This window comes from Salvia miltiorrhiza, chromosome 4, assembly GCF_028751815.1.
Source record: "Salvia miltiorrhiza cultivar Shanhuang (shh) chromosome 4, IMPLAD_Smil_shh, whole genome shotgun sequence".
Taxonomy (NCBI): Eukaryota; Viridiplantae; Streptophyta; class Magnoliopsida; order Lamiales; family Lamiaceae; genus Salvia; species Salvia miltiorrhiza.
Window position 1 is genome coordinate 3,049,536 of NC_080390.1, and position 22,306 is coordinate 3,071,841.

Consider the following 22,306-nt stretch of genomic DNA (forward strand, 5'->3'; position numbering starts at 1 on the left):
GATTTATAAGATATCAAAATTTTCAATAATGTATTCAAATATAAAACTTGATTTTGAATTCATAAATTTAAACAACTTTATTTTCAAAGCACGACATGAAGATGTCAGAAAAATAATTAACTAATTAATAAAACTTTTACTAAGGAAAAACTCTAAATATAAAATAATATCTTTTTAGCAGCGGAAAATATAACAAAATAAAATCTTTATATAATTAAAAATTATGTATGTATCCATATATATATTTTCGTAAAGATATAAATTCTTAAATAAATATTTGAAATGAATTTAAATATAAATTAAACAAGTCATGACATTAAAATAATATAATAACATTTATTTAAACAAATCATACACAAATCTCAAATAGTATAGAATTTCAGAGTTTACATAACTAAAAGATATCACATGAAATAACATAATATGTTTTAAGAAACATTTATCTTTAAATAGATTCGACGCGCCCATTCGACTCTCCACGCGCCTCCGATATCAATCACCTGAAACTGTTGAATATGGGATGAGCATACAGGGTACACTCAGTGTGGGAACATGCAATAATTGTCCATGTTAATAAAATGGTAACACATATTGTCATAACGTAACATAACTTCCATACGCACTGTGGCAACTCCAAGGACTTTAATGTCCCGGACCCTATATATGGATCCCTGGCGACAATATAATGGTTGCAACCCTGTAACGTGAAATCGCATTGTGGCATACCAAGGACGGTGAAGTCCTGGACCAATTATGCTGGCCCCTAGCGATAAATATTTTTACAACACATACGGTAAACACATAATATTAAAATGGACAAATATTAACCACGTGCATGTACTGAAATAAATCCCACACCTGAAACTTGAACTTTTGAGTTTTGAAAATTAACTGCAAGAATTTAAAGTTCACGTCCTAGTCGCGCCGCACCTAGTCAGATAAATTCAAATAATTAACATAAGGGCCTAATTGAATTTACAAAGTACTTTAATATAACTAAACTTGAGAAAATTATTTATATAAATTTTTGAGAAAATCTGAAGTGGGAATAAAGAGTAATTATGGGCTTAAATAAATTATGCTTACTGCTTAAAAGAATTAACTAAATAAAATGCTAGTCCAAACACTTGATAAACTTAGCCCATTCATAAATTAGCTTAGGCCTAAGCCCAAGCCCACTCTCCTCTCTTGCCCTAACTTAAAGATCTCACACACACACCACTACTTCACAATACACGCTCCATGCGCAGCTCCCTTCTTCCCCTTTCTCCCTCTCTCCTTCTCTCCCTCGGTCTCACCCTTCCGCCGCCACCAGACGGCAACGCCGCCGCCGGAGCTGGCGGCTCTCGCCCTCACTCTCCCTCTCTGCGTCGTCTCTCTCTCCAACGACCTCACCCCCGTGTCTACAGCCCCCTCCCTCTCTCCTTCGGCCGGTAGCAACGGCCGCCATCGTCGCTCCCACGTCGACAGCAGCGCCGCCTAGTCACCGCCTCCCTCATCTCCTTCACCTCCTGGCCGACAGCAGCAGCGGGGCTTCCATCGCCGCCTCCTGCTCCCTCTGTCTCGACCAGCAAGGCACGGCAGCGGTCGAGACCACAGCGCCGCCGCCCCTGTCTCCTTCCGCCGGCCGACGTGCAGCGCCGGCAATACTGCTGCTCAACCGCCCCCTTGTTTCTAAGCCACCATCCCTCTTCCACTTCTTCTATCTCTATTTCTCATGTAATATATAAGATTTATTCTATTTTCTTTTTCATGTATTTAGCAATATATATAAATTACAGAAAAATAGATGTATGCATGATTGGATTTTGAAAACAAAGTTTTTGATGTTTAGCATTGGTTTTGGCGAAAATGCAGAAAATTGTTGATATGCTTGAAATGAAATAACTTTTCGAAAGTTATTAAAATTACCAGCTTGAATGAGTGAAGTAAATCAGTTGCTGCGAATTGGAAATATTTGAGTGAATTTTTGTTGATTTGTGAATTTGAGAATGATACATTGATGTTTAAATAGATTGAAATATTTGACATAGAACGTGTGAAAGTGTGAAAAGAGATCAATCAAACTTTGTTGCTTCAAAGTTTGCTGCTTCAAAATTTGCTGCTGTGGAAATCAAATTTGGCTTGCTGTATTTTCGAAATATTTCCAGAAAATGAGAGAAGCTAATTTTATAAAAAAAATGAGGCGGTGGAAAGGATAAAATGAATTCCTTATTGCACAAGATTGACTAAATAAATTGGATGGCTGAGGAGGATTCTTAAACTGGAAGAATTAAAGTTGTGGTTGAAATTCTACAAAAAATTTAAAGAATCACATTCGATAAGTATCTAAAATATTATGGGTTTTTCAATATTTTTACCCCATGAATACAAGTGAGGCTTCAAACAAATAGCCTACAAAAATATTTTATACAAGGCCCAAATTATACTAAAATGTTAAGAATAAAATTTATATTTAATAATAGCTAATGTTTTAAAATTATGCAAAGTTACATAATATATTTGGCCCAACATCATAAATCTGCTCCAATATAAATAAGCTATAATTTATTGAGGTCCAAATTCATATAAAAAAATATTTGGAAAAATAAAGAAAAACTTGATTTTTCCGAAAGTATAGTTTTGCTTTGTAAAATTTGCAGCGATGATGGTCATATTTAAATAGGTAGTAAATTACTTGTTCGTCAAAGATTTGAATGTGAAAGAAATCAAAGTTTGCTGATCAAAGTTTTGCTGCTGTATTGATCATGCTGCTTTTGAAATCAAAGTTTTGCTGTAGTTTTGATCAAATCTGACGGAAAGGTACTACAGTGATATATGGCTGAAGCTGAGTAAATGTGGATATGTAGCTGAAGTCATTTTCATAAAAATTTATTTACACATTAATAATATATATATATATATATATGGGCTTGTAATGTATGATAAATAAATGGGCTAGTGTTGTTTCACAAAATAAATAAATGAGAATGAAAAAAAAACGTAGTAATTTGCTGTGATGAATTAAAACATGAAATCTCACCGAAACAATAAAATTACCAGCTGAAGTTTTGTGAAGGAACAGAAATGAGAAGTCTGTTAACTTGAATGAAATTTGTGCTCTGGAAATTTTGATGAAATGAAACCTAGCAAGTTATTTGGGTGAATTTTAAATGTGATGGCAGTGAGTGATACGTGGCTGAATAAAATTAGGTGGCTGAAGGAGATTAAATCAGAATATTTGGCTAAGGAAAAACTGAACCACGTAACATCTCATTTTAATTAAAGAAAGACATATGAGCTTATAATAATAATTGGGCTTTAAAGATGATAAATGAGCTTTCAAATAATAAAATTTTAACCCAACTATCATAGAAAAAGAATAAAAACTATGGCCCAACATATTTATTAAAAATATTTGATAATATAAATTTGTATCTTTTTATAAATATAATCTATAGTTCAAAGTCATTTATTTAATTAGAGCGGTTAGATATCTGATAAGAATGAAAATAGGAATGGCTGGCTTGGAGACTTCTTTAAACAAATGTAAATAAATAGAGTAGAAATTGTAAATTTGCAGATACGAAAATAAGGTATCCAAATCCTTAAAATCATTAATAAACTATAAATGTTGAAACTTGAATAATTGTTTTAGGATCATTGCAAAAGAATTTGGCACATTAATAACAATAAGCACACTTAAAAAAATTATGAAATATTTTATTCTTAATCCAAAAATTAATATAATGTCCATGATAAATATATTTAAGTAAATAAATTTATTTAGGCCCAAATTTATATAAAAATATTTTAGAATATAAAACTTTATTTCTATAGGTATAACCTAGAATTTAGAGTCATATATCTAGCTAGGGGCGCGACTAGATAATTCATCACAAACTCGACTCATAGATTTATATTTTTAATATCTCGAAAATACAATAAATTTTCAAATAAAATTTGCAAAGGTAGTAAATGGTTTTGGGCTGTGACAAACCTACCCACTTAAAAGAATTTCGTCCTCGAAATTTGACAATTCATAGTTGCAATAATCTTCAACATAATAACTTGAATACTGAACTTGAACATTTTCTCATAATAACTTCAATCATTGCAGCAATTTCACTATACTTTCAACGTAAATAATTTATACTCATCATCTTGAAAAATATTTGAAATATCTTTACTCATAGCTGCAATAATCTTCAACATATAATTTGAATACTGAACTTTCTCATAATAACTTGCATAATGAACTTGAACTTTCTGATAATAACTTCAATTATTGCAGCAAATTTCAACATACTTTCAACGTAAACAATTTATACTCATCCCTATAAAATATTTTGAAATACTTTTAAAATACATTTACCTTGAAGTCGGAGCACGTAGAGGTCGAATGGATTTTCTCACACATGACATTTAAGAATTTTATGTAAAATATTTTGCAGAGTCTACAGGAAAGTAGACCTGCTCTGATACCATGCTGTAACACCCTAATCTAATTAAGGAGTTAAATATAAAATTTAAATAAATATTTAATGCGAAAGTCTTTTAAAATAATTTAAAACTCACTTTTAAAATAAATATTTTCGAAAATAATTTTAAGAAAAAGAAATCTTTAAATAAAATTGGTTTTTAAAGCACTTTTAAAACGATTTATAAGATATCAAAATTTTCAATAATGTATTCAAATATAAAACTTGATTTTGAATTCATAAATTTAAACAACTTTATTTTCAAAGCACGACATGAAGATGTCAGAAAAATAATTAACTAATTAATAAAACTTTTACTAAGGAAAAACTCTAAATATAAAATAATATCTTTTTAGCAGCGGAAAATATAACAAAATAAAATCTTTATATAATTAAAAATTATGTATGTATCCATATATATATTTTCGTAAAGATATAAATTCTTAAATAAATATTTGAAATGAATTTAAATATAAATTAAACAAGTCATGACATTAAAATAATATAATAACATTTATTTAAACAAATCATACACAAATCTCAAATAGTATAGAATTTCAGAGTTTACATAACTAAAAGATATCACATGAAATAACATAATATGTTTTAAGAAACATTTATCTTTAAATAGATTCGACGCGCCCATTCGACTCTCCACGCGCCTCCGATATCAATCACCTGAAACTGTTGAATATGGGATGAGCATACAGGGTACACTCAGTGTGGGAACATGCAATAATTGTCCATGTTAATAAAATGGTAACACATATTGTCATAACGTAACATAACTTCCATACGCACTGTGGCAACTCCAAGGACTTTAATGTCCCGGACCCTATATATGGATCCCTGGCGACAATATAATGGTTGCAACCCTGTAACGTGAAATCGCATTGTGGCATACCAAGGACGGTGAAGTCCTGGACCAATTATGCTGGCCCCTAGCGATAAATATTTTTACAACACATACGGTAAACACATAATATTAAAATGGACAAATATTAACCACGTGCATGTACTGAAATAAATCCCACACCTGAAACTTGAACTTTTGAGTTTTGAAAATTAACTGCAAGAATTTAAAGTTCACGTCCTAGTCGCGCCGCACCTAGTCAGATAAATTCAAATAATTAACATAAGGGCCTAATTGAATTTACAAAGTACTTTAATATAACTAAACTTGAGAAAATTATTTATATAAATTTTTGAGAAAATCTGAAGTGGGAATAAAGAGTAATTATGGGCTTAAATAAATTATGCTTACTGCTTAAAAGAATTAACTAAATAAAATGCTAGTCCAAACACTTGATAAACTTAGCCCATTCATAAATTAGCTTAGGCCTAAGCCCAAGCCCACTCTCCTCTCTTGCCCTAACTTAAAGATCTCACACACACACCACTACTTCACAATACACGCTCCATGCGCAGCTCCCTTCTTCCCCTTTCTCCCTCTCTCCTTCTCTCCCTCGGTCTCACCCTTCCGCCGCCACCAGACGGCAACGCCGCCGCCGGAGCTGGCGGCTCTCGCCCTCACTCTCCCTCTCTGCGTCGTCTCTCTCTCCAACGACCTCACCCCCGTGTCTACAGCCCCCTCCCTCTCTCCTTCGGCCGGTAGCAACGGCCGCCATCGTCGCTCCCACGTCGACAGCAGCGCCGCCTAGTCACCGCCTCCCTCATCTCCTTCACCTCCTGGCCGACAGCAGCAGCGGGGCTTCCATCGCCGCCTCCTGCTCCCTCTGTCTCGACCAGCAAGGCACGGCAGCGGTCGAGACCACAGCGCCGCCGCCCCTGTCTCCTTCCGCCGGCCGACGTGCAGCGCCGGCAATACTGCTGCTCAACCGCCCCCTTGTTTCTAAGCCACCATCCCTCTTCCACTTCTTCTATCTCTATTTCTCATGTAATATATAAGATTTATTCTATTTTCTTTTTCATGTATTTAGCAATATATATAAATTACAGAAAAATAGATGTATGCATGATTGGATTTTGAAAACAAAGTTTTTGATGTTTAGCATTGGTTTTGGCGAAAATGCAGAAAATTGTTGATATGCTTGAAATGAAATAACTTTTCGAAAGTTATTAAAATTACCAGCTTGAATGAGTGAAGTAAATCAGTTGCTGCGAATTGGAAATATTTGAGTGAATTTTTGTTGATTTGTGAATTTGAGAATGATACATTGATGTTTAAATAGATTGAAATATTTGACATAGAACGTGTGAAAGTGTGAAAAGAGATCAATCAAACTTTGTTGCTTCAAAGTTTGCTGCTTCAAAATTTGCTGCTGTGGAAATCAAATTTGGCTTGCTGTATTTTCGAAATATTTCCAGAAAATGAGAGAAGCTAATTTTATAAAAAAAATGAGGCGGTGGAAAGGATAAAATGAATTCCTTATTGCACAAGATTGACTAAATAAATTGGATGGCTGAGGAGGATTCTTAAACTGGAAGAATTAAAGTTGTGGTTGAAATTCTACAAAAAATTTAAAGAATCACATTCGATAAGTATCTAAAATATTATGGGTTTTTCAATATTTTTACCCCATGAATACAAGTGAGGCTTCAAACAAATAGCCTACAAAAATATTTTATACAAGGCCCAAATTATACTAAAATGTTAAGAATAAAATTTATATTTAATAATAGCTAATGTTTTAAAATTATGCAAAGTTACATAATATATTTGGCCCAACATCATAAATCTGCTCCAATATAAATAAGCTATAATTTATTGAGGTCCAAATTCATATAAAAAAATATTTGGAAAAATAAAGAAAAACTTGATTTTTCCGAAAGTATAGTTTTGCTTTGTAAAATTTGCAGCGATGATGGTCATATTTAAATAGGTAGTAAATTACTTGTTCGTCAAAGATTTGAATGTGAAAGAAATCAAAGTTTGCTGATCAAAGTTTTGCTGCTGTATTGATCATGCTGCTTTTGAAATCAAAGTTTTGCTGTAGTTTTGATCAAATCTGACGGAAAGGTACTACAGTGATATATGGCTGAAGCTGAGTAAATGTGGATATGTAGCTGAAGTCATTTTCATAAAAATTTATTTACACATTAATAATATATATATATATATATATATATATATATATATATATGGGCTTGTAATGTATGATAAATAAATGGGCTAGTGTTGTTTCACAAAATAAATAAATGAGAATGAAAAAAAAACGTAGTAATTTGCTGTGATGAATTAAAACATGAAATCTCACCGAAACAATAAAATTACCAGCTGAAGTTTTGTGAAGGAACAGAAATGAGAAGTCTGTTAACTTGAATGAAATTTGTGCTCTGGAAATTTTGATGAAATGAAACCTAGCAAGTTATTTGGGTGAATTTTAAATGTGATGGCAGTGAGTGATACGTGGCTGAATAAAATTAGGTGGCTGAAGGAGATTAAATCAGAATATTTGGCTAAGGAAAAACTGAACCACGTAACATCTCATTTTAATTAAAGAAAGACATATGAGCTTATAATAATAATTGGGCTTTAAAGATGATAAATGAGCTTTCAAATAATAAAATTTTAACCCAACTATCATAGAAAAAGAATAAAAACTATGGCCCAACATATTTATTAAAAATATTTGATAATATAAATTTGTATCTTTTTATAAATATAATCTATAGTTCAAAGTCATTTATTTAATTAGAGCGGTTAGATATCTGATAAGAATGAAAATAGGAATGGCTGGCTTGGAGACTTCTTTAAACAAATGTAAATAAATAGAGTAGAAATTGTAAATTTGCAGATACGAAAATAAGGTATCCAAATCCTTAAAATCATTAATAAACTATAAATGTTGAAACTTGAATAATTGTTTTAGGATCATTGCAAAAGAATTTGGCACATTAATAACAATAAGCACACTTAAAAAAATTATGAAATATTTTATTCTTAATCCAAAAATTAATATAATGTCCATGATAAATATATTTAAGTAAATAAATTTATTTAGGCCCAAATTTATATAAAAATATTTTAGAATATAAAACTTTATTTCTATAGGTATAACCTAGAATTTAGAGTCATATATCTAGCTAGGGGCGCGACTAGATAATTCATCACAAACTCGACTCATAGATTTATATTTTTAATATCTCGAAAATACAATAAATTTTCAAATAAAATTTGCAAAGGTAGTAAATGGTTTTGGGCTGTGACACTCCAAGAGCTTATAAGCTCTTTAAAATAAGCTTAGCCAAACACCCTATAGGTCCTGAATTCGAAAGCATCAGTGTTTTTCTCCAATCCAGATGTGAAGAATTAACACTACATGAGCTACAGTTTTCTCTCCAAACACATGAAATTAGAATTCCTATTGCTACTGGATATAGTTCAATCTGTTTTCTCATCTCAAGCTAATGTTGTCTACTCTGCTAACTATGTACAGAATCAAGGAAATAGAGACCGTGGCCGTGGGGGAAGAGGCTCTGGAAATCATGGAGGTAGAGATGGTGGCAGATCCAATGGTAGTTACAACAACAAATCAGCTTGTCAACTATGTGGTAAAACAAATCACACAGCCTTGAAATGCGTTAGAAGGTTTGATGTTAGTTTCATTGGTCTTGAACTCACTTAACCACAAACACCACAAGCAAATATTTCTACTACTGAAACACCTTACTCTCCCTCCCAACAATCACTTTCCACAAACTCACCTATACCTCAATCCACATTACCCACGGCCTACTCCATTTCAAATCAAAACACTCAACCATCCAACTCTGAATGGTATCTTGATACTGGAGCTACAGCTCATGTCACATCTGACTTCAACAATCTTCAAATCCACTCTCCATATCATGGAAATGAAACACTCACTGTAGGTAATGGATCTCAACTTCAAATAACTCACATAGGTTCTAGTCAAATATCTGTTTCTACTGCTTGCTCAGTAATGTGTTATATGTTCCTGATATAACCAAGAGTTTGTTGAGTATTTCCAAATTCACTGCTGATAATGATGTTTCATTTCTGATAGAATCTATTCCTTTTCCATACTCATGCTATCCTAGTTGTTTGACTGGCCATCTCTTATGAAACTGACTGGAGTTTCAGAATGAATTTTTAATCCTTTCTATTTCCCCTGCTTGCGGTATGTAACATTTGCCATCACTTATGAAATACTACTTTTTTTTTTAGAAACATCACTTACGAAATATTTGATTGGCCTACTTTCACTGATTTCCTTGTCATGCTTGATATGTCATCTCATCTCCATTTGCTTCCATGTATATTTAGCACATTTTGTGTTTATTATTGTAGGTTCCTTATCTAAGATTGTTATTTCACAGGGATATAGAAGATTTCCGGTATGCTGATATTGAAATCCACCTATGAGTTTCAAATTTCTTTAAGGGTGTCGCCATTTTGCATGCTGTCAGATGATAACTTTACTAGGGTAATTTTATATCTGAATGCTGAAGTGTTTAGATGTAGGCCAGGTGGGATGAGTGTTGTAGCACTGATGGTATCCCCAATTGGTTAACCTGGAAACCATCTTACTCTTGTCTATTATATTGATTTGGTGTTGTTAGATGTTGGAACTTATTGTTTGATTTGGGTAATGAGTTAGCCGTTACTTTTACGGGAAATAAAAGAAAGAGAATTTCTTACTAATGATCCATTTTCATTGTTAAATCAAACACTCAATAAAAGTAATGGTTATTGTTATCATTTCACTCCTTTATCTGATTCAATTCCCTTTCCATTCCTCTACTTGAACCAAACAATGTTTTTAAACTCCAAGCTCCGTCACAATAAGTACTTGGGTGTCTCCATGCTGGAAAATTTTCTGCTATGATATTATGTAGCTGGAGTGTGGAAAACTTCACGATGGACTTGTGTTAGTTGATGTTCTTCATCGGACATTCCCATATTGATGTAGCTGTAGACCCAATTTTTTCTCCAAAACGAAAAAAGAAAAATAAAATGTTTTAGGGCTGTGAGTTTTCTTACAATGACATTTCTCTTAATAAAATTTGTTTCTCGCAAGATAGGAAGAGCTCTCAATTGCTTTTATGTATACAATTGAAGTTTTTCAGTATTCACTCCTAACCTTTTTCTTGGAGCATAAACGCTATAGGGAAAACTTGTTTTGGTTTGGATCCCCCTTTAAACCAACAGCGTTAATAATTAAGAGGGGTTAAAACAATTTCCTCTGTTTCCCTTTCCCACGGCGGCTAGGGCTTCGAGAGTGTAGTCTTCTGTCCTTGGGAGAGACGAGTTCATCCTTTGGAAGGAGTGTTGTCTTCTGCTGTTTTTGATTTCCATCACCTCTGTTTTAATGGATTCCGAGGAAATTGCGAGAAGAGTGGCCAGTCTCAAACTCTCTAGTGAGGCACGAACGAGATCTGTCACGATTGCGCCTCCTACTTCTGCGGAGGGCGCTCAGAACATGACGAAGATGATCATGGGTAAAGTTTTCTCTGATAGAATCATTAATCGGGATACCCTGAGAGATACGCTACCCAACATTCTTCAAGCAAGGGGTTCGATGGAGATAGATTTGGTGGGAAGGAACATTTTTGCTATCTCGTTGGATCTGGCTTCAGATCGTGATCGTATTCTTGCCGACGGCCCTTGGCACTTCTTCAACGATCTCATGATTCTTCAAAAAGCTGAGATCACACACACCACAACTTCGATCTCGTTTGACTCTGTGACAATTTGGGTACAACTACATAATCTTCCCATCTCATGTATAAAAACTCATACTGTCCGTCAGATCGGGGAGCAGATTGGACGTGTGGTAGAGGTGGATAATGGAGGTGGAGGGCTTTGTTTAGGCCGGTATGCCCGTGTCCGTGTTACCCGATCCATAAATGACCCACTTGTGCGCTGTGTTCTTGTTACCATAAAGGGGTTTTCTGAGGAGATTATGGTGCTTGTTTTATATGAAAAATTGCCAGATCATTTTTGTTTTGCTTGTGGTAAGCTTGGTCACCACATGAGACAGTGCGAGGCTGACCTGGAAACTAAATCCAATCCACAGTTCGGCAACTGGTTGAGAGCGCGTAGAGGAGTTGATTATAGACGTGGGGGAGAGCGCCAATCCCCACCACGGAACAGGACTGATAGACAGAGGTTTGTCCCTAGAGCTGCCCCCCATGGCCCTCGACCTCCATCGAGGAATGATGAGCTCGCCCCGAATCCTTCCACCGTGCGACCAATTGTAGACACAGAGACGAACAAGGAGACAAATTACATGGAGTTAGATCTTGTTGACTCGACTTTTAAAGGGGTAATTGAGGACTCTCCTTGTATGGACCTTGAGCTCCCACCACTTGCAACGGAGGGCAGTGATACTACTCCTATTATTGAGAAGATTTTTGATCAGGAGGGTGCTAACTTGGGAAAGACAGTACAACCAGAAAATGACAAAGGTCCAAAAAACCACAAAATTAACCCACCTCTGGCAAAGAGTAGACTGAACCCGAATGGCAAAGGTTGGAAAAGAAAAGCACGACAGTTTTCCCCTAACTTTAATATGTCTAAGAATGGGACTACCGAGAAGAAAACCGCGGGGAATAAGCGCTCCGGAGAGGCCATTGGGGAGTTAGACCACAGGGGGCATAAACTTAAGCAATTGAAACTTATTGATGAGGATAAACAAACTGAGTGTGAAACGGCGGAGGCTGCGGCGCAGCCCCGCCGAGCATTATGAGGTGCATTGCATGGAACGCGAGGGGGTTGGGGAGCCCTCGAGCGTTCCACGAGCTGCGTCGGCTGATTGCCGACCACTCCCCATCGCTACTCTTTGTTTGCGAGACAAAACTCTCTACTTCTTGCTGCAAATGGTGGCGCACGAACTTGGGCTTTGATGGACACTTTACTGTTGATTCGCAGGGAGCAAGTGGGGGCCTCATGTTATTTTGGAGGGCCCCTTGCTCAATTACGATTAAAAGCTACTCGGTGGGTCACATTGATTGTGTTGTTCAGCAAACTGACACTTGTTGGCGTTTTACGGGCTTCTATGGAAATCCTATCACTTCTCAGCGGACACACTCTTGGGAGTTAATGCGTCGTCTTGCACGAAATGATTTGGAGCAGTTACCATGGATTATGGGAGGCGATTTTAACGAGATTCTTTGCCAAGATGAAAGCTCTGGAGGAGGACGACGCCCATGGGGGCAAATGCAAGGCTTTGGTGCAGCGATATCTTTCTGCGGTTTTCAGACCTTACCTTGCGATAGTGCTTTTACCTGGTACAATCAACGAAAGGGAGAGGCTGCCACTTGTCTCCGTTTGGACAGATTTCTGGCTAACCAAGCAGCTTTTGATATTTTTGACGACCCCTCCTCGTCGGCTTTTGATACTTATGGGTCAGATCACCGCCCCATTCTCCTTCAGCTTGGTGGCTTTAAGAATACTACTATCCCGGGCAAAGGTCATCGCCGATTCTTCTTCGAGCAAAAATGGCTTCTTGATAAATCTTTTGCAGCTGATTTTCTTACTAATTGGCGATCCTTCCTGCCCATGCAGCTGCATGACCACCTTGAGAGGAGCAAAAGCTTCCTACAGACTTGGGCAAAAAATAAGTTTGAATCTCCGACGAGAGAGCTCATGAAACTACGGAAGAAGCGTACACACTTACTGTCCCATGGAGACCGAAAGAGTTTGGCGAAGGAGCTGAAAAAGTTAGATAAAGAGATTGATAAGTTTACTGAAGCGGAGGAGATTCATTGGAAGCAACGCTCGAGGGCAAACTGGCTCGGTTTGGGCGATCGAAATACCAAGTATTTTCACTCTTTCGCGAGTGAAAGGAAAAAGAAGAATACTATCACAAAACTCATTGATAAAAATGGCATTGAGAGAAAGAATGATGAAGAGTTTGCTGAGGTTATTCAAGATTTCTTTGCAGATTTGTTCACATCCTCCGCTCCGCCGGTCGAGCATATTGATGCTGTCACTAACACTCTCTCGGCCTTCTTGAGTGTGGGGGTAAGAGAGCAGCTTGATGCGGAGTTCACAGCAGTTGAGGTTCGAAAAGCGGTCTTCCAGATGCAGCCACATAAAGCACCTGGCCCCGATGGCTATCCACCATTCTTTTATCAGAAATTCTGGGGTGCTATTGGAACTTTGGTTACAAGTAATGTGCTGAACATTTTGAATGGCAGAGCTAGCATCCGGGAATGGAACAAGACCCTCATTGTGTTGATCCCGAAAACACATAAGCTTAAAGATGTGAAGGAGTTCAGGCCGATTAGTCTGTGTAACACAAGCTACAAGATTGTGGCCAAGATGTTGGCTAATCGGCTTAGAGGGTTTCTGCAATATCTTGTGGACGATTCTCAGAGCGCGTTTATACTGGGTAGGCTGATATCCGATAATATTTTGTTGGGCTATGAATGCATGCACTGGCTGCGGTCTAACAAGTTCGGAAAAGAGGGTTTTGCAGCAGCTAAGACTGCTAAGTTGGACATGAGTAAGGCCTTTGATCGGGTAGAATGGCGATTCCTCCGGGCTATGATGATTGCGATGCGACTGCCGGTTAGACTTGTCAATCTTATTATGAATTGTGTCTCTTCCGTGGAATGCTCATTTGTGGTCAATAGGAAAGTTTACGGATTACTCACGCCTGGCTGCGGTTTAAGGCAAGGTTGCCCGCTCTCTCCTTTCCTCTTCGTCATATGTGCACAAGGCTTTTATTCTTTACTCCGAAGTTTTGAGAATCAAGGGCTCTTTAGTGGGATCAAAATGGCAAAGTTTTGCCCAACTATCACCAACCTTTTTTTTGCCGATGATAGTTTGGTGTTTTTTAAGGTGGATAGACAAGTGGTGGAAGGCTTTGGCTCCGTTCTTAAGATCTATGAGAGGGCATCTAGACAAGTTGTTAACTTCGACAAATCAACCGTCTCTTTCAGTGGAAGCACGACCCCTGCTGACATCAAGATGGTTATTGATAGGTTGGGAATTAAAGAGACCGAGGGCCATTCCTTGTACCTGGGACTCCCTACTTTTATTGTGAGAAAGAAAAAGCTCCAGTTTGAATACATCCGAGATCGGATTCAGAAGAAAGTCAGCAACTGGAACAATCGTTGGTTTTCTTCGGGAGGCAAGGAGACTCTTATCAAGTCGGTTTTACAGGCGATCCCTTCTTGCGCTATGACCTGTTCCGGATACCTGTTGGAATTTGCGAGGATATTGAGCGAATATGCAATAAATTCTGGTGGGGTGATTCAGAAAGCAAAAATAAGATGCACTGGCAGTCGTGGAACAAATTATGTGTGCCTAAATCTCAGGGAGGTCTCGGCTTTAGAAAGATCGCCAACTTTAATCAGGCCATGATCGCTAAACAGACTTGGAGACTTATTCACAAGCCGGATTCCTTGCTCGCCAAAGTTCTTAAAGCAAGGTACTATAAAGACTCCAACATCCTTAATGCTCCTACCCCTCCCAACTGCTCGTTTACGTGGCGCTCTATCTGCTGGGGTCGCGAGTTGATCCGCCATGGGCTGCGCTGGAAGGTTGGAGATGGAAGTCAGATTAACGCCTTCAAAGACCCGTGGGTGCCAGGTGCAGGGATCTGCTCGAAGCTTGATCATTCGCTCTGCGATGACAATGCTTTGGTTTCTGATTTTTTTGATGTTTATGGGGAATGGAATATCCCACGGCTCTCGGAGGCTCTCTCACCACACTGGGTGAATGCTGTTCTGAGCATCAACCTCAAGGAGAGACCGAGAACAGACAAGTGTTACTGGAACTTTGATGAGAAAGGACAATACAATGTGAAATCAGGCTACCTTCTTTCCTTAGATTTCTACAAAGCTCCGGCTTCCACCTCAATTGATCGAGGTTCCCAGCTGTGGAAGCGTGTGTGGAACCTCAATATTCCGCCCAAAGTGCGACACTTTGCGTGGCGAGCTCTTAAGAACTTTATTGCTACTGACGTCAACTTGCTGCGGCACCACGTCCCGACTAACGGGATCTGTTCCTGGTGTTGGAAGGAGTGGGGCTCAACCACGCATTGCCTTATGTTCTGTGAGAAAGTCCGTGACGCTTGGAAGAACTCCGAGTTTTGGGATTTCATCAAACCAATTCAGCGGCTTTCGTTGGAGGATATGTGTGGGGCGATTTGGGACAGCATGGGTGAGGAGGGAGTTGAGAAGTGATTGTTCAAGCTTTGGGCGTCGTGGAAGTGCTTGCGCGAGTTCAAGCATAGCACTGATGGCGTCTCTTTTGTTAGGGATATCCAAAGGAGCGATGCCATGTTGAAGGTCTTCAAAGATGCTCGGCACTCTTTGACTATTAAACAGCGGATTTTGCCTAACGAAGGTGCTAAGGACTGGTACGCGCCGCCTCCGGGCAGCTTCCGGCTTGATGTGGATGTATCTTTTCGTGAGGTTGGACAGAAAGTGGGTGCGGGTTTCATTGTCAGAGACTCCTCAGGTATAATCATTCTTGTCGGTGCCCGACCGATTGTATTCACGCCTACGGTTTTACTTGGGGAACTCCACGCTATGATGATTGCTATTGGCCTTTGCCTTGAACAAGATATTGGTCCAGTCTTTCTTTTCTCCGACTCCCTTCTTGCTATCCATGTGCTTCAGGATGAGAGGGGAGGGTCTGATTCTCTCTGTGATGATTTGTGGGAGGTCTTTGAGCATGCGCGCAAGTACGTGGTGTTGGAGTTTTGTCATGCTCGAAGAAGTGCAAATAGAGCGGCTCATGCTTTAGCTGCTTCTGCTGTGGTTTCTCAGGGTGAGCAAATGACGTCAAACTTTCCTGTTTGGCTTCTTGATATTGTAAACTCTGATTTGGTTTGATTTATATGATATGTCTTTTCCCTCAAAAAAAAAAAAAAATTAATTAAGAGGGGTTGTGCATCTCCTAGGTAAAACGTTGGGATTATTTCATTATAGCCCTATTATTTATTGCAAATAAAAAATATTAGTATATATTTACAGAATTATTACACATATCTCAGATAATACCTGGATATTGATGGTACGAGTCATTTTCAATAAAATATCTCCATTAAAAAAATCTATTTATCCTTTAGAACAAATGTAGTATGTCTAAAAGACCGTATGCTTATATTTGCAGCGCATTGCATTTTTCGTGTGCGATTGAAAAAGACTTAAATATAAAACTTAGAACTATATTGAATTTGAATGCTGTCGCGATCCAACTTGTACGCATTATTAATTGGCCCGCTTTATTCACACATTTCCCCTGACATTTCACTATCCTCAAACTTGCCAAAACTTAGCATTTCAATCCAAAATCACAACTTTTCAAGTAAAAATAATTTGATTGCAATCTTTCCCTTCATATTATAACTGAAACAAAGAATTAATCGGCATACAAACACAATTTGAAATTCATCAGACACAACAACGGACGGCATATATAATTTTTCACAATAATTTTCGTTTCTAATTCTTTGTAATTAAAAAACGAAAAGTAGAGGTCGAAATTCCCATCGTTTCGCCCCAATTCTTCCGGCGACTCCTTCACCGGAAGACCTGTAACATAGCCAGCGCATCGCTCTTCATATGCTGAAGATATGGCGATTTTGACTATGCGGCCGGCCGGGGATGCATATTTGATTGGTATTCCCTTTGCTTGGAGCTCATATTTTGACGATTTTCGCGGCTTTGACCACCGGATTCTCCCTCGCTATGGCTTCCCGGCCGGCGGATTTGTAATCATAGCTACAGTCGTGCCGATCGGAGTATCGATGATCGGCGCAGAAAAGTTCTCCGCACCGGCATCTGAATCCGGTCAGACCTACCTTCCTCCGGCAACCCGAGCACCTATTGACCTCTCTCTTCATCGGAACCGCCGCTACAGAGGCCTCCTTTTTCAGATCTCGACTCGTCCCCGCCGAAGCGAGCCTCCTCTCCGGCAGAGACAGGCTAGACGGGCTAGATCTAAAGGATTTCTCCAGCAAAAGATGATTTAACGGCTTCGCCACGGCCCCGGGCGACGTCGAGGCGGCGGTGGCGGAGGTTGACGCCGCCGTGGTGGCGTTGAAACACTTCTGACAGAGATTATTAGCGGCGGAGTTCCCCGCAACGCCGCACTGGACGCACAGGGAGATGGTCTCAGGCACAACCTTGAACTCCGTCTCCTCCTTCTCCGTCCTCTGCGCCATTTTAGACTCAAAAGCGGAAACCTGAAAAATCAGAATACAAATAATTTGGTATAGAAGCGGTTGCGTGTTGATCTCTAGAGAGAGAAATAGAGGAGACGCAGAGAGAGTTGCGGGTTGGGTTTGGGAATGGGAAGGAAGGAGGTGGGATTTGAAGGGAAAAGGTCGGTAATGGTGAGGGAATTATGGCCTCATGGAGACGCGTATCTGGCTGTGAATGGACGCTTATACCCTTCTTACTTTTGCGGTGGGTTTTTCGGTATGGGGTTTTCTTTAGATTAGATCTGACGTGTTATTCACTGCATCGCCCATTTTTTTTTTTTTTTAATTGTTTGCTGTGGGAAAAGTAATTCTTTATTTTAAATTATATGCTCATTATTTATTTCATATGACTTGTTCCAATACTTTGAATTATCCATTCCCAACACATGTATTTACTTTTTATTGATAATATTCCTGTCAATAATTGTTCCAAGTCCTGTAATCACGGCTTTCGCTGCATATCCCAAATAAAATTAAAAAGTAGTTCGATTATTCGTTCCAAATGCATCAAGTTTGTTTTTAGCACATTTATCTATTTACATATGTATGAAATCAAAAATTAAAATTCTCGTTCTTTATATTTTATATGACATTCGAATTTAAGACGTTGAAATTATTTAATAAATTAATAATAACTTTTTATAATTTAAAGATTAGAAATAATTTTTAGTTTATTTTTTCAAATGTGTTTTTACTTTAGTCCATTCCATATATAAAATTTAATTAAGTGATATTCATGTATGCAATTTAAACTAAGTGATTTTGCCGGAAATTATATGGGTGTCCAGTGCAATTGTCTCGTCCACATGCCTAGATGTATAAGAGCATCTGCAACGGTTACACGATAGCAGCCTACACGTGTAAGGCTGCTATCGTGTAACCGATGTAGCAAACACTTACACGATGGCTACACCCCTCACAATCGTTGAAAATAGGCGCGTGTTTTACACGCGTCTATAAAAAAATTGAATATTTGAATTTGAATTTTCTTTTTTAGGATTTCAAAATTAATGCAATTTAAATTTGAAGTAAATTGTGTAATTTAAATTTATGAAATTAAACTTAAATGAAAAATGAAAAAATCAAAACTAAAACTATCATGTAACCCCAATGCAGCCTCTTTACACCAATGCGGATGCTCTAATGCCTAGATGTATATAAGATTTAAAAATGTTAATTATGCTATTTGTCTTACGTGAACACTTTATGTGACACCGTTCACATTTGGTTTTGTTAATTTTTTTTATTTTAATTTTAATATTTTATAATTATTATTGATATTTTTTTTGATCAGTAAAGTAAAAATTTTATTAAAAGAAAAGGGATCAAGGCATCAGGAATGCCAATCAAAACAACAAAACAAGTTTGAAGTCTTTGGAACACCAAGAAGTAAAAGTAATTCCTAACTCCACGATTTTGTAGGCCTCGTTCCAACTCCAAAGTCTCCCCTTAATCTGTAAAACAAGTCTATCAATATCCCAAGCCTTGTCCCGGAAACGACTACCATAATTTCAAATAATCAATTAAAATATCAAATTAAGGTTTGAGTTTTATGTAATTCATAAAATTAATAATCTCAAAATAAATGTATGAGCTATTATAATTAAAATAAATGTATAAAACCAAAAAGATAGCTCTAGCATTGGCTAATTGCACAATATTTCTCTTATATTATAGTAGTATAACTATTTATGAAAATTATATTTATATATTTTAAAAAGTTATTGTATCAAGAGCCAGAACATGGTAAATAAAGAAGATCTTTAATTAGTTTTACTAATTTAGAAATGATCATATTGACATCTCAAACAAACACATGTGGATGAGATATACAATTCCCTTTAAAAATTATTTTATCATAAATTTATTAACTTTTATTTTTACATTCTCAACTTATTCATAAATTTTTTACATACAATTTATTATTATTATTTTATTCTTATTCTTATTATTATGAAATTATAACAAAGTAAGTGTTTTGTTTTACTTATAATATACTTCTTTAATTATATGTTAGAACTCGTGACGAATAAAATGGAGAAGTATGATATTGGTGAGAGGCCATGGAGTCAAGTTGCTATATTGCTAATATCTTTAAATTCCCACTTGTCTTAAACCAAACTTACAGCATGATAATCGCATTTAGCCGGGACAAGGAGTAAAGTTTAAGCCAATAATTAAAAAGTGATGGCTCTTTCCCAAAATTAGTAGTAATAAAAAGAAATTAAAAATAAAGTGATTTATGCCGTCATCATAACAATAGGGGCAAAAGCGAGAATTCAGAGGTGGGGGCAATTTGATAAGAGCGAAATAAATAATAAGGAAAAGGCAAAGCAAAAGGCGTTGTCTCAGCTCCAGCTTTCAGCCGCCCATCCTGACCGCCTCTGTCCCTTTCATTCATGTCGCTTTCACCACTTTTGCCCCGTGCAGCACACGTGCTATTCGGGAGCGCGTAGCCTCCGCCGCAGCTTCTCCGCCTACGTGTCTCCTTCTAATTGGTTCGGAAAGAGACCCGCTGACCTCTTCCCATATGGCCCCACGCTGCATTCGGCCGGTCTGGGCCCACTAGAAGATTGTTTCACACGTGGTGCCGATGTAAGCTGGGGCGTAATTGGCAATGCTGCCGTCATGCGTAGCCGATCACAACCCTCCGTGGTCCCCACGGGGTCATTTGTCTTTCTGTGTGTAATTTGTGTGGGCGCCGTAGTCTTGTGCGTGGGCTCCTTTTTTAAATATTCCATCATTTAAATATTTTAAATATTAAATTATTTTCATATTATTAATTATAAAAATATTTTTTTTATTTGAAATTATTAATTTTGTACCAATTATACTTTATATAAACTTTTTCGCTACGAAAAATTAATATGACTCGTTGGGTTGCTATAATATAAAGCTAAAGTTATTTAATTTTTAACATGAATGTCACATTATTAATAAAATAAATAAATAAATTCTCAATTTCGCCATCTCTCTTCCTCTCTCTCTCTATCTGCGGCAACTTCACTATCCGGTCATGTTTTTGTAATGTTTCTGATAGCTATGAATGCAACCTAGAGAGATAGTGAAATTGAGCATCTTTTTATTTTTATTTTTTAATAACATAAAATTGTGTAAAAAAAATTAAATAACTTCTAACAATGCGACAAATCGATGAGCCTCGTGAACTTTTTAGAGTCGAAAAATAAATGTGGGATACAATTAATACAAAATTTATAGTATGAGATTACAAAAATATTTACTACGATGGCCTCTTGTTAGTCTGGTTTTCACTCCCTCCCTGGTCGTTCCAATTGCGCTTCCCTTTAAAGTTCTGAGGGCGTGCAGGTGGGTTGACTGGCGCTGAGGTCTGTGACGGAGCCAACCTTTCCACTGGCATCGCAGCTTCGATGTCCAGTGCCCTTTTCAAAGACTCAGTGTACGAGAGTCCACTATGACTAGCTAGAGTCATCCGAATCTCGTGCCTCAGACCGGCACAAAATTTCTCCGCCATTTTCTCATTAGTATCCACCTGCTGTGGAGCATATTCTGTCACTGTCTTCATAGAACTCAGCCTCCTTCTTCTTCTTGTAGCTTTTGGGAATATACTTATCGTATAACCCAGTCTTAAAGTCTTCCCAAGTGTAAGCTGCCCATTGCTCGGGAGTCAGAGTCTTTCGACGGGCTTCCCACCAAAAGTCAGCCGATCCGGCTAGTTGGAAAGACACGCACGAGAGTCGCTCCTCTTCTGTGCAGTGTAGAAAGGTGAAAATGCGCTCCAAGGCGCGTACCCAAGCCTCAGCTTCAGTTGGGTCGCCCATTCCATTAAACGTGGGCGGATTTTGTCGAAGAAAGAGTTCCTCAATCCTCCTTGCAGGGGGTGGAGGGGGTGGGGTAGGTTCCCTATCGTTTCGTGGTTCCTCAGGTATATCATCTCGATTTCTATCGTTGTTAACATTTCTCCTAGCGGTGCGACCTCGTTTAAGCGGCATTCTGCGAAATATGAAACACCCCTTTTTAACACATTCTATACGGAAGTCTTTAAGGCAATTAATAAAGAGCTGCTTGTCAAAATAACTCATCAACTCCAAAAATTTCAATCATCTAAGCAATTAAAGCTCGACAACCTAGTAAATGACCACTTTGATCACTTCATATCATGGGAAAATTTGCCTCATCGAGGACTTTTACATCATTAATCAAAACGTTTCCGTACTATCGTTGGCTAACGACATCAAAATAAGAATATAGTCATAGGGTTACAAAAAAAAAAACATCGGAACGAATCATCGTTTCCGGAATACATCCATAAGCTAAAACTATCAGATCTGCGAACCCTGAGTCGCGGTACGGCTGCTCCTCGGTGACGCCAAGAGGTAAATAATCGGATCCTCCTCGGGATCCTCCTCCTCCTCCTCGCTGGGCGACGGGGTCTCTCCCTGACCTTCACCCGTCTCCCGCATGATTTGTGCTGTGCGGAAGATGTCGTCCGCAATCTCACGGATCGAATCGTCCCTAGTGCAGATCCTGGCCGTGGCACGAGGCTCGGTCGGGGCTGGAGGTGGCAACGGCTCGGGGCGAGTAATCCTCCTCATCGCGCCATGTGGCGCTGTACCATCATCCTCCTGCATAGGGGCCTTGCTCCTATCTAGGAACTCCCTCATGTTGGCCATGACCCTGTCAGCGTTGGCCATGGCAGCCGCGAGCCTTGCGTCT

At 37.9% G+C, this 22,306-nt stretch overlaps 1 protein-coding gene and 1 long non-coding RNA gene across 3 annotated transcripts; both read right to left on the reverse strand.

Annotated features, from left to right (window-relative positions):
• Positions 1 to 293: 293 nt before the first annotated feature.
• Positions 294 to 8,618, reverse strand: LOC131022267 (uncharacterized). Of its 2 annotated transcripts, none has more exons than XR_009101198.1 (2): positions 6,550 to 8,618; positions 294 to 5,568 (listed from the first exon to the last, which is right to left on the reverse strand). It is a non-coding gene; the product is annotated as an uncharacterized LOC131022267 (long non-coding RNA). The 2 variants fall into 2 exon arrangements; XR_009101199.1 differs by having other exon boundaries at positions 5,725 to 8,618.
• An 8,105-nt stretch (positions 8,619 to 16,723) lies between these two features.
• LOC131022259 (zinc finger A20 and AN1 domain-containing stress-associated protein 5) lies at positions 16,724 to 17,982 on the reverse strand. Its single transcript, XM_057951732.1, has one exon. It carries the CDS (start codon positions 17,570 to 17,572, stop codon positions 17,048 to 17,050), a length of 525 nt encoding a protein of 174 aa, XP_057807715.1. The 5' UTR covers positions 17,573 to 17,982; the 3' UTR covers positions 16,724 to 17,047.
• Positions 17,983 to 22,306: the final 4,324 nt, after the last annotated feature.

Coding starts and splice junctions, on each gene's coding strand:
- LOC131022259 (XM_057951732.1), bottom strand. CDS start 17,572: ATGGCGCAGAGGACGGAGAAGGAGGAGACGGAGTTCAAGGTTGTGCCT.